This window comes from Danio rerio, chromosome 23, assembly GCF_049306965.1.
Source record: "Danio rerio strain Tuebingen ecotype United States chromosome 23, GRCz12tu, whole genome shotgun sequence".
In the NCBI taxonomy this organism is placed as follows: Eukaryota; Metazoa; Chordata; class Actinopteri; order Cypriniformes; family Danionidae; genus Danio; species Danio rerio.
The window spans coordinates 35,554,832-35,568,537 of NC_133198.1; the positions used below are offsets into that span (position 1 = coordinate 35,554,832).

General features: G+C 40.1%; 1 protein-coding gene across 15 annotated transcripts in view; it reads right to left on the bottom strand.

Moving 5' to 3' along the window:
• Positions 1 to 13,706, bottom strand: part of plxna2 (plexin A2) — a 775,253-nt gene that overhangs the window by 36,534 nt on the left and 725,013 nt on the right. For all 15 annotated transcript variants that reach the window (XM_073939239.1, XM_073939238.1, XM_073939236.1 and 12 more), the window contains 3 exons: positions 12,058 to 12,204; positions 11,596 to 11,755; positions 9,031 to 9,134 (listed from right to left, as the gene is read on the bottom strand). In XM_073939239.1, coding sequence (XP_073795340.1) covers positions 9,031 to 9,134; positions 11,596 to 11,755; positions 12,058 to 12,204 — 411 coding nt within the window. The remainder of the gene's footprint in view (positions 1 to 9,030; positions 9,135 to 11,595; positions 11,756 to 12,057; positions 12,205 to 13,706) is intronic.

The window sequence follows — 13,706 nt, forward strand, 5'->3', positions numbered from 1 at the left end:
ATTATTCCGCCCCCAACCGGGGCACTTTTGAGGGTCTAAACATGCCCGAAAACTCACGAAATTTTTGCACACACACCAAACGCGGTGTAAATGGCTGGGTTTTATGGGTTTCGGAAGTGGGCGTGGCTAAATGACTCGACAGCGCCACCTAGAAAAATTAAACGGACGAGCCCCCGATCCACGAATCATGCACATGCACGCAAAATGGCACACACCTCAAACATGCCAAAACATACGAAAAAGTCTCTTGGAGCCATATCTCAAACCCAACAGGAAGTCGGATATTTTTGACTTCCTGCGGCGAAAAAGTGGCGTTTTTGCCTTTTCCAGGCGTTGTATTTTAACGAACTCCTCCTAGGAATTTTATCCGATCGACACCAAAATTGGGTTTTGTCATCTAAAGGCCTTGGCGATGTTAAATTGCGAAGCTTTTGAGTTTTCGTCGATGGGCGTGTCCGTGGCGGCCTCGCAAACTTTGACGATTCGCCACAAAACAGGAAGTCGTTATAACTCAGCCATGCATTATCCGATCTGCCTCAAAATTCACACGCTTGATAAGCGTCCTGACCTGAACCCGTTTACATGCCAATATCCAGATACAGGTATAGCGCCACCTGCAGGCCACAGGAAATGACATGATTTACGGAGTAATAAACTCCTCCCACAAATTTTATCGTATCAGCACCAAAATTGGGTGGTGTTATCTGAAAGCTCTAGCGATGATATATTGTGAAGATCTAGAGTTTTCGCAGAGGGGCGTGTCCGTGGCGGTATGACAAACCTCAACGCTTCGCCATGGAACAGGAAGTCCTTATAACTCAACCACACAATGTCCGATCTGCCTGAAACTTCACATGGTTGATAAAAGTCCTCTCCTGAACACATCCACATAAAAATATTGAAGTAGGCGTGGCAAAATGACTCGACAGCGCCACCTATAAAAATTAAACGGACGAGCCCCCGATCTACGAATCACGCACATGCACGAAAATTGGCACACTCCTCAAACAGGCCAAAACATACGAAAAAGTCTCTTGGAGCCATATCTGAAACCCAACAGGAAGTCTGATATTTTTAACTTCCTGCGGCAAATAAGTGGCGCTTTTGTCATTTTCAGGCGTTGTATTTTAACGAACTCCTCCTAGGGATTTTATCTGATAAACACCAAAATTGGGTTTTGTCATCTTAAAGCCTTGGTGATGTTAAATTGCGAAGCTTTAGAGTTTTCATCGATGGGCGTGTCCGTGGCGGCCTCGCAAACTTTGATGATTCACCACAAAACAGGAAGTTTTTATAACTCTGGCATGCAATATTCGATCTGCCTCAAAATTCACACATTTAATAACAGTCCTGACCTGATCAGGTTTACATCCCACTATCCAGATACAGTTATAGCGCCACCTGCTGGCCACAGGAAATGACATGTTTGACACTGTAACAAACTCCTCCCACAAACTTTCCCGTATCAGCACCAAAATTGAGTGGTGTTATCTGAAAGCTCTAGCGATGATATATTGTAAAGATCTAGAGTTTTTGCAAAGGGGCGTGTCTGTGGTGGCATGACAAACCTCAACGCTTCGCCATAGAACAGGAATTTCTTATAACTCAACCACACAATGTCTGATCTGCCTGAAACTTCACATGATTGATAAAAGTCCTCTCCTGAACACATCCACATAACAATATTGAGTCAGTCATAGCGCCACCTGCTGGCAGAAGGTAGTTTGGCTTGTAACTCGGCCACACAATGTCAGATCTGCCTAAAATGTCACATGGTTGATGAAAGTCCTCTCCTAAACACATCTACATAATAATATTGAGTCTTTCATAGCGCCACCTGCTGGCAGAATGTAGTTTGTCTTAAAACACAATCTCCACACAATCTCTGATCTGCCTGAAACTTCACATGGTTGATAAAAGTCCGCTCCTGAACACATCCACATAACAATATTGAGTCAGTCATAACGCCACCTGCTGGCAGAAGGTAGTTTGGCTTATAACTCAGCCACACAATGTCCCATGTGCCTGAAACTTCACATGGTTGATAAGATTCCTCTCCGGAAGACATCTACATGCCAATCTTAAGTCACAGTTATAGCGCTACCTGCTGACAGGAGGAAGTTTGGCATAAATCTGTGATTTTCTTAGATTTTTTTTATATATTGGCTTAAATTATTATTGTTCGCTGTTCTCTGTCATCGTAAGGTCACCAGGCGGCGGTGAGCCCGGGTGCGAGGTCCCTATCATCGCTGCTTGCAGCTTTAATTATTATTATTATTATTATTATTCCGCCCCCTATCGGGGCACTTTTGAGGGTCTAAACATGCCCGAAAACTCATGAAAATTTGCACACACACCAAACGCGGTGTAAATAGCAGGTTGATATGGGTCTCGGAAGTGGGCGTGGCAAATTGACTCGACAGCGCCACCTAGAAAAATTAAACGGACGAGCCCCCGATACACGAATCACACACATGCACGAAAATTGGCACACACCTCAAACATGCCAAAACATACGAAAAAGTCTCTTGGAGCCATATCTCAAACCCAACAGGAAGTCGGATATTTTTAACTTCCTGCGGTGAAAAAGTGGCGTTTTTGCCATTTCCAGGCGTTGTATTTTAACGAACTCCTCCTAGGGATTTTATCCGATCGACACCAAAATTGGGTTTTGTCATCTAAAGGCCTTGGCGATGTTAAATTGCGAAGCTTTAGAGTTTTCGTCGATGGGCGTGTCCGTGGCGGCCTCGCAAACTTTGATGATTCGCCACAAAACAGGAAGTCGTTATAACTCAGGCATGCATTATCAGATCTGCCTCAAAATTCACACGCTTGATAAGCATCCTGACCTGAACACGTTTACATGCCAATATCCAGATATAATTATAGCGCCACCTGCTGGCCACAGGAAATGACATGATTTACGGAGTAATAAACTCCTCCCACAAATTTTTTCGTATCAGCACCAAAATTGGGTAGTGTTATCTGAAAGCTCTAGCGATGATATATTGTGAAGATCTAGAGTTTTCGCAGAGGGGCGTGTCCGTGGCGGTATGACAAACCTCAACGCTTCGCCATGGAACAGGAAGTCCTTATAACTCAACCACACAATGTCCGATCTGCCTGAAACTTCACATGGTTGATAAACGTCATCTCTTGAACACATCCACATAACAATATTGAAGTGGGCGTGGCAAAATGACTCGACAGCGCCACCTAGAAAAATTAAACGGACGAGCCCCCGAGCTACGGATCACGCACATGCACGAAAATGGGCACACACCTTAAACATGCCAAAACATACGAAAAAGTCTCTTGGAGCCATATCTCAAACCTAACAGGAAGTCAGATATTATTAACTTCCTGCGGCGAAAAAGTGGCAATTTTGCCATTTCCAGGTGTTGTATTTTAACGAACTCCTCCTAGGGATTTTATCCGATCGACACCAAAATTGGGTTTTATCATCTAAAGGCCTTGGCGATGTTAAATTGCGAAGCTTTAGAGTTTTCATCGATGGGCGTGTCCGTGGCGGCCTCGCAAACTTTGATGATTCGCCACAAAACAGGAAGTCTTTATAACTCTGGCATGCAATATTCGATCTGCCTCAAAATTCACACATTTAATAACAGTCCTGACCTGATCAGGTTTACATGCCGATATCCAGTTACAGTTATAGCGCCACCTGCTGGCCACAGGAAATGACATGTTTGACACTGTAACAAACTCCTTCCACAAACTTTCCCGTATCAGCACCAAAATAGAGTGGTGTCATCTGAAAGCTCTAGTGATGATATATTGTAAAGATCTAGAGTTTTTGCAGAGGGGCATGTCTGTGGTGGCATGACAAACCTCAACGCTTCGCCATGGAACAGGAATTTCTTATAACTCAACCACACAATGTCTGATCTGCCTGAAACTTCACATGATTGATAAAAGTCCTCTCCTGAACACATCCACATAACAATATTGAGTTAGTCATAGCGCCACCTGCTGGCAGAAGGTAGTTTGGCTTGTAACTCGGCCACACAATGTCAGATCTGCCTGAAACTTCACATGGTTGATGAAAGTCCTCTCTTGAGCACATCTACATGATAATATTGAGTCAGAGTCATAGCGCCACCTGCTGGCAGAAGGAATTTTGGCTTGTAACTCGGCCACACAATGTCAGATCTGCCTAAAATTTCACATGGTTGATGAAAGTCCTCTCCTAAACACATCTACATAATAATATTGAGTCTTTCATAGCGCCACCTGCTGGCAAAATGTAGTTTGTCTTTAAACACAATCTCCACACAATCTCTGATCTGCCTGAAACTTCACATGGTTTATAAAAGTCCGCTTCTGAACACATCCACATAACAATATTGAGTCAGTCATAACGCCACCTGCTGGCAGAAGGTAGTTTGGCTTATAACTCAGCCACACAATGTCCCATGTGCCTGAAACTTCACATGGTTGATAAGATTCCTCTCCGGAAGACATCTACATGCCAATCTTAAGTCACAGTTTTAGCGCCACCTGCTGACAGGAGGAAGTTTGGCATAAATCTGTGATTTTCTTAGATTTTTTTATATATTGGCTTAAATTAATATTGTTCGCTGTTCTCTGTCATCGTAAGGTCACCGGGCGGCGGTGAGCCCGGGTGCGAGGTCCCTATCATCGCTGCTTGCAGCTTTAATTATTATTCTTCTTCTTCTTCTTCTTCCGCGGAATGAATCGCGGTTTTGAGGGGCTAAACATGCCCGAAAACTCACGCAACTTTGCACACGCCTCAGAAGTGGCGAAAATTTACGTTTGTTATGGGCTTCGGAAGTGGGCGTGGCAAAATGACTCGACAGCGCCACCTAGAAAAATTAAACGGACGAGCCCCCGATCCACGAATCACGCACATGCACGAAAATTGGCACACACCTCAAACACACCAAAACATACGAAAAAGTCTCTTGGAGCCATATCTCAAACCCAACAGGAAGTCGGATATTTTTAACTTCCTGCGGCGAAAAAGTGGCGTTTTTGCCATTTCCAGGCGTTGTATTTTAACGAACTCCTCCTAGGGATTTTATCCGATCGACACCAAAATTGGGTTTTGTCATCTAAAGGCCTTGGCGATGTTAAATTGCGAAGCTTTAGAGTTTTCATCGATGGGCGTGTCCATGGTGGCCTCGCAAACTTTGACGATTCGCCACAAAACAGGAAGTCGTCATAACTCAGGCATGCATTATCTGATCTGCCTCAAAATTCATACGCTTGATAAGCGTCCTGACCTGAACAAGTTTACATGCCGATATCCAGATACAGTTACAGCGCCACCTGCTGGCCACAGGAAATGACATGATTTACGGAATTATAAACTCCTCCCACAAATTTTATCGTATCAACACCAAAATTGAGTGGTGTTATCTGAAAGCTCTAGCGATGATATATTGTGAAGATCTAGAGTTTTCAGAGAGGGGCGTGTCCGTGGCGGTATGACAAACCTCAACGCTTCGCCATGGAACAGGAAGTCCTTATAACACAACCACACAATGTCCGATCTGCCTGAAACTTCACATGGTTGATAAACGTCATCTCTTGAACACATCCACATAACAATATTGAAGTGGGCGTGGCAAAATGACTCGACAGCGCCACCTAGAAAAATTAAATGGACGAGCCCCCGATCTACGAATCACGCACATGCACAAAAATTGGCACACACCTCAAACATGGCAAAACATACGAAAAAGTCTCTTGGAGCCATATCTCAAACCCAACAGGAAGTCGGATATTTTTAACTTCCTGTGGCGATAAAGTGGCGCTTTTGCCATTTCCAGGCGTTGTATTTTAACGAACTCCTCCTAGGGATTTTATCTGATAAACACCAAAATTGGGTTTTGTCATCTTAAAGCCTTGGTGATGTTAAATTGCGAAGCTTTAGAGTTTTCATCGATGGGCGTGTCCGTGGCGGCCTCGCAAACTTTGATGATTCGCCACAAAACAGGAAGTCTTTATAACTCAGGGATGCATTATTCGATCTGCCTCAAACTTCACACATTTAATAACAGTCCTGACCTGATCAGGTTTACGTGCCGATATCTAGTTACAGCTATAGTGCCACCTGCTGGCCACAGGAAATGACATGTTTGACACTGTAACAAACTCCTCCCACAAACTTTCCCGTATCAGCACCAAAATAGAGTGGTGTCATCTGAAAGCTCTAGCGATGATATATTGTGAAGATCTAGAGTTTTTGCAGAGGGGCGTGTCTGTGGTGGCATGACAAACCTCAACGCTTCGCCATGGAACAGGAATTCCTTATAACTCAAACACACAATGTCTGATCTGCCTGAAACTTCAAATGATTGATAAAAGTCCTCTCCTGAACACAGCCACATAACAATATTGAGTCAGTCATAGCGCCACCTGCTGGCAGAAGGTAGTTTGGCTTGTAACTCGGCCACACAATGTCTGATCTGCCTGAAACTTCACATGGTTGATGAAAGTCCTCTCTTGAGCACATCTACATAATAATATTGAGTCAGAGTCATAGCGCCACCTGCTGGCAGAAGAAATTTTGGCTTGTAACTCGGCCACACAATGTCAGATCTGCCTAAAATGTCACATGGTTGATGAAAGTCCTCTCCTAAACACATCTACATAATAATATTGAGTCTTTCATAGCGCCACCTGCTGGCAGAATGTAGTTTGTCTTAAAACACAGTCTCCACACAATCTCTGATCTGCCTGAAACTTCACATGGTTGATAAAAGTCCGCTCCTGAACACATCCACATAACAATATTGAGTCAGTCATAACGCCACCTGCTGGCAGAAGGTAGTTTGGCTTATAACTCAGCCACACAATGTCCCATGTGCCTGAAACTTCACATGGTTGATAAGATTCCTCTCCGGAAGACATCTACATGCCAATCTTAAGTCACAGTTATAGCGCCACCTGCTGACAGGAGGAAGTTTGGCATAAATCTGTGATTCTCTTAGATCTTTTTTTTATATATTGGCTTAAATTAATATTGTTCGCTGTTCTCTGTCATCGTAAGGTCACCGGGCGGCGGTGAGCCCGGGTGCGAGGTCCCTATCATCGCTGCTTGCAGCTTTAATTTTTTGTTTGTTTTTGTTTTATTGTCTAGTTTATTTTATTGTAAAGCACTTTGGATCAACTACGGTTGTGTAAAATTGTGCTGTATAAATAAAGTTTGCCTTGCCTTACCTTTAAAAAGTAAATAATAAAGAAAAAAAATAAAAATAAATAATAAATAAAATAAATAAAATAAATAAAATAAATAAAATAAATAAAATAAATAAATAATAAAAATGCTGATGATGTAATAATGGTGTACTGATGATATTTATTTTTGGTTGCATAAGACTTTAATACATACTGGAAAAAAGGTAATTGGATTAAACCAAGTGAGGTGGAAAATGTTTACATATCATATATTTTCATCTATTTGCCATCTAATTACAAAATATATTTAAAGTTGGAGGGTTTTTGACAAAATTCTGACAGAATTAATTCTGTTTGGATTTTTTTGAGACACGGTATATATATATATATATATATATATATATATATATATATATATATATATATATATATATATATATATATATATATATATATATATATATATATATATATATATATATATATAATTAGTGAGGTTTCTACTAGGATTTTTGGATCTCTAATAATACGAATAATTATTTTACGAATTTATTTATTAATGAATAATTATTTACGAATAATTCTTATATGCAATTTTCCCTTTCGAATACTATTCTATCGCTTCAAAATGGTCTATATATGAAAACTAAAAAAAACTTGATGAAGAACTAGGGCTGGGCGATTAATCACAAAGTAATCGAAATCTGCATTCAGATTCACCTATAATCAATCAAAATTTCCAGGTTTATTATTTTGATTACTTTCTCTGTGGAGTCATGTGCATGCGTTTGGTCGGGCACCTCTCAAAAACGTTACTTTGCAAAGCCCTGTGATTGGTCAGTTTGGTAGCGGTGACTAGCTCAGGTGGCGCTGAGAGCCGATGAAGTGAGTGTTTACAATTGTCGAGTCCTGTGGACCTTAAGATGAGTTTGGCGATGGACCCATTCTTGAGCCTTACTTTGCACTTCATTGACAATGATTAAAAACTGCACCAGAGATGCATTGAGGCAGCATATTTTTCATTACATTAAAATGATTACTTACATTAAAATATTTGTTTACAGAAGATGCACTGTTTAAAATATTATTCACAGGATATACAGGAGATATTATATTTAGAAGAGATACTGCTTATTTTCTACTTTTAATATGAAAAACACTGAAAATAATTTACTTTGTTTCCAAAAGTGCAAGTAATTTATTTTACAATTAAATTGCCAATTTAGGCAATGTTTGTGTTTTAGTTTCAGTTTTTCAACACTGATATTCAATAAATAATAATAGATAGTAGATAGTGTTTCCTTCAAGTATTTTAAAATCAAGTAATGCACCCTTTATTCAAAAATCTCTCACTTGTAATATGCGAGTTGTAATATGCAAATAAAATAATCGTCCATTAATCGTAATGGAGTCAAAATGTTCAATAAATCAAGATTTCGTTTTTAGGCCAAATCCTATTAAGAACATATATTATTGGTAACACTTTATTTTGATGGTTCATTTGAATATTAGTAGACTGTCTGCTTAATATCTGTTGTTACTGCTCCTTCAACAGACAGACTAACTGACTATAAGAAACTTTGCAAGTACATGTCAACTTACACTAACCCTAACCCCAACCTAACAGTCTACTTATAATCTAATGAGAATAAGTTGACATGCCAATGCAATGTTACTTAAATTCAACAAACAGACCATCAAAAAAAGTGACCAAATTATTTATTTATAACAAATGACTACATCTATTAAATGTGCCTATATTTTATTCAATAAAGCAAAGAAAATTTGTCCCCTTTAAAGCCTTCTCAATCAGACAGAAGAGGGCACCATGACATTATGTATAATCGTGCATGTCTTCTATTGTACCTGATAGTGCATGAGAGTGTTGAGCCTCTTCCAATCATTTTCAATCTTGGTGGTGATGTCTTCATCCTGCAGGACCACGCGGGCCATCCGTCCCTGACGCCACTCTGAAAAAAAAATCAAACATCTGCCATTAAAACAGACTCGCTGAACCTCCCTCAGCTCAAAGCAAGATTGATTTGATCCAAACCTCTGAAAGTGTCTTTTCACATGTGTTTGAAAGTGTGTGTGTGTGTGTATGCGCGGTAGGGTATAATTAAATGCTAAAGAGAGAGCTGATAGGATATAGACAGGCTCAGAGCGAGAGTGATCATTGATTTTCTCCTCTGTTGAATAGGGTTTATTAGTTTACGTAGTTGCCAAATGCACAGATGACGCCTGCAGAAACCTACCCCCAACACACACACGCATACACACACACACACACACACACACACACACACACACACACACACACACACACACACACACACACACACACACACACACACACACACACACAGTTCTGCAGCTACACAGACAGAACATCATCATGGAGGAGATTGCTCTGTCCAAGGTGCTGGAAGGATGATTTGCACCGCTGACAGGGGGCTTTTGTGCAGTGTGTGCGGTGTGTGTGTGTGTGTGTGTGTGTGTGTGAGAGAGAGAGAGATGGGCGTTTGTGTGCCAGAAATGAAATGTGGAGTCAGTCTGTCAGCACCGTCTGTCAGCTTTTACCTGGGTCACACACATAACTGCTTGTGTGTGTGTGTGTGTGTGTGTGTGTGTGTGTGTGTGTAAATATTGTACATTTCCAGCACTATTTATGCATTACAGATAAAATGAAATTGAAAGTGAACATTGCAGGAAAAAGAAATATGTATTTTGATCATGAAATGCACATATATGTGATATACTATTAGTTTTCAGATCTGAAAAGACACTATTTTTTCCAATGAGTTAATCATTCATTCATTTTCTTTTCAGCTTAGTCCTTTTAATAATCTGAGGTCACCGCAGCGGAAGGAATCACCAACTTATCAAGCATATGTTTTACGCAACGGATGCCCTTCCAGCTGCAACCCATCACTGGGAAACACACATACACACATACAGTACATCACGGACAAATTCACCCATTTACCTAATTCACCTATAGCGCATTTCTTTGGACTGTGGGGGAAACCGGAGCACCCGGAGGAAAACCTGGGGAACATGAACATGGGGAAAACATGCAAACTCCACACAGAAATGCCAACTGACACAGCCGAGGCTCGAACCAGCGACCTTCTTGCTGTGAGATTATCATGCTACCCACTGCGCCATCGTGACACCCTTTACTGTAATTAAATACTGTATTAATGATTATTAAAACAGTAATATTAACCATGTGGAATTTGGTTTATCATCAAATTGGCATCTGCTTCATTCCTACTACTAGAAGGAGTGCCCAAACTTTTTTTTATGAAGGGCCAAAAACCAAACTCGATTGAGGCTAGTGGATCGAAGTTGAATATAGGTGGGGTCACTTACCATGGGTAATTTTCTAATTTATTTAATATTGTTTAAAAATGACTAGAATGACTCAGCGAAAATAGCCTAGTGGTTAGGAAAGGGATTGAAAAAGGACCTTGAGCCGGGAATCAAACTTGGCTTGCCATAAGCACCTCGGTGCTATGTGTTGACACACTAACCACTAGGCTATTGGCGCTAACTTCCACTTCTCTTAACCCAATCGAAAGTTTTAAAAAAGCAATTACAGAAAAAGTAAAGCTCTAACCTGATTTTTACCACGTTTCCAGATTTTACCATATTCTCACCCTGTTGTTTAATAGTTTTTTTTTCTTTTGGTTTCAGTTTTTGTCTTGGCCGCTTCCGAAACCGTTCTTCAATAGATTCAAACTCCCCTATCATGGTCAACTCTTCTCTGCGTCTCAAGTTTGCTGACGTACATGGCGAGCTACTGGACAAACTGGTTACAGAGTGAAAGCCGTCCACATGGAGATAAGCTATCAGCTGGTAAGCGCGGAAAGGAACGGCATCATATCATACCTTAGTGTTCGTTTTAAAGACAAAATGCAGCCATATGTAATTCTGGCTACATAATTTGCGATCTCCAGAAATGTAAATTGGGCTACGGTTTCAGAATGAGCCTATGCTGTATTTTTGTTTCCCTATGGAAGTCGATGGTCCCAGCAACAATGGTTTTTCAAAATATCTTGTTTTGTGTTCAACAGAAGAAATAATCTTATATCGATTTAAATCATTGAGGTAATTTTCAGTTTTGTGTGAACAATTCCTTTTAATACTGCAGGGATTTCACACTAAAATATTTACTATTCCAAAACACTTATTCTTTTGGGAATGGCACTAATGTTGCATTTGTCTGCTACATGTTGCATCTGTTACTATTTTTAGTAAAAAAAAAAACATTGCAAAATAAATGTTCAGTATTATTATTATTATTATTTTTATATAACCAGTATTATTATAACCTCTTGGTATTGTTGTTTAAAAGCAATACCACATTTACCAGCTTGCAAGGCAAATCTTTTTGGCACAGAACTAATCTAAGCACACTTCACTCACCCAGGTCCATGTCTACAGCTTTGGGTCTCTGTGAATACGGCATGTTTTTATACACAGCATCCAGAATCTTTTCCTTGACTTGCGTGATGGTGTCACAGTTCAAAACCTTGACCGGGATCTCCGGGCTGTTCTCGTTCTCTGGGTTGACGCAGTTTAAGATCTGGAGGGCAGAAAAAAAGAGGATGAGCATGATGAGATGTTGGGCTGTGGTGGGTGAAGCCGTAGGTGCGGAGCGGGGCTCTGGAAAAGGCCATTTCCTGGCCCGAGAAATCTAATTTCACACCCTCTGCAGGACCCCAATCTCAGCCTTAGCAGGGTATGAGAGACTAATGAACACTAGTCTCCCTCTGCCAGACTGTCTTCTTTCAAACACACACACACACACACACACATACGCATATACTCTGACATTCATCAGAGTTCATGAGATACTAAAGTAGTTAGTGTAATTATGATGCTGACCAGCGTCTTGTAGTCGATCTGCTGTCGGATGAGTTTGTCTTCGCTGAGGGAGTATCGGGCCTCTCCAGTGATGGCGTCTATTGGGCCTTTTTCCATCTGCTGTTTTATGGCACAGTACAGCATGAAGAGTGGCTCACCTGCACACTCCTGTAGACACACACACCAAGCATTACTTCATTAAGAAACATGTTCTTTGTAATAACAAACTACTACTACTACTTCTTGATACTGAAGCTTGGTAACACTTTAGAATTATGGTCTATTAGTTCATGTATTTACTAACATTAACTAAGTATGAATGATATCGTAAAGCATTTATTAATTATAGTTCAACATTAACTAATGTAATTTTAATCCAAAGTTGCGCTCGTTAACGTTAGTGCACAGTGAGTTAACTGAAACAACATTAACTAACGTCAACAAAGACGAATAAATACCATAATAAATGTATTTATTTATAAATATATAATAAATGAATATAATAAATGTATATAATTGTTTGTTCATGCTGGTTAATGCATTAACTAACATTAACTAATGGACCATTATTTTAAAGAGTTACCAGTTTGTTCATAAAGGATTGATTAAGTGGATCAAAATTATCCATAAAATACATTTAAAGTGGATTTCAATTTCCAACTAGTTATTTTTTTAAACTTTAAATTTTGAACAAAACAAGTAATATAACAGTTTTTATATAAATAAAATTCAATATTACCTTAACTTAAATCAAACTGTTGTGCTGAGATTTAAGAAATTTTACACACAATTGAAATAAAAACAGCTAAACAATTATACCATTTCTTAAAATTACAAGCAGACATCATTTAAACAAATCATTTGACAATATAGCTGACATCTGCTTCAAATGTTGGTAACATTTTTAGTTTAAGTTACAATTCTCAATACTAACTGCTGGCTTATTACCTAAAGATGTTGGCTGTTTATTAGTACATATAAAGTACATATTCTAGATGACCTTATTCTACATCTTTAATCCTACCCAATACCTAAACCTAATGTCACGATCACCAATGACCTACAATGAACTACAACTCCCATTATGCACCTCAGACACACCAGTTCCTGATTCCACGTTTACACACACATGAAGCTCACACTATTTACTCTGTGCACACGCATGTTTTACTAAGCTACATGGCATAGAGTGTTTTCCCGACCCTGTCAATCAAATGCAGATTCGTCAGGTCTTGAAACACTTCTGAAATGAGCAATGCTTTGAATCGCTTTAGTCACGTGATCTTGGCGCTTTGAATCATTTTATTCACGTGACCTGGTGTTTCGGATCATGCTTCGGTGCAGTGGTTTGAAACACTTGCGCTTTGGGATCTTGACACCGTGTTGAAACATCAGATTTGCGTCAGCCATATATAGTTTCCTGATCCTTGTTTTTTGTTTATTCTGTTTGTTGTCTGCACTGACCTCTTTGCCTTTGACTACAACCAGGGGCAGACTGGGACAGCATTTTCACCCGGAAAAAGTTACAATAGCTTAGCCCCTGGGGGTTTTGGTGGTGGTGGTGGTGGGGGGGTAGTTTAGTTCTGACAATCGGTAAGTGAAGAGCGGGGTGGGAGGTGGTCGATCGGTAAGTGTCGAGCAGGGGATTGGAGCTCCCTAAGGTTAGTCCG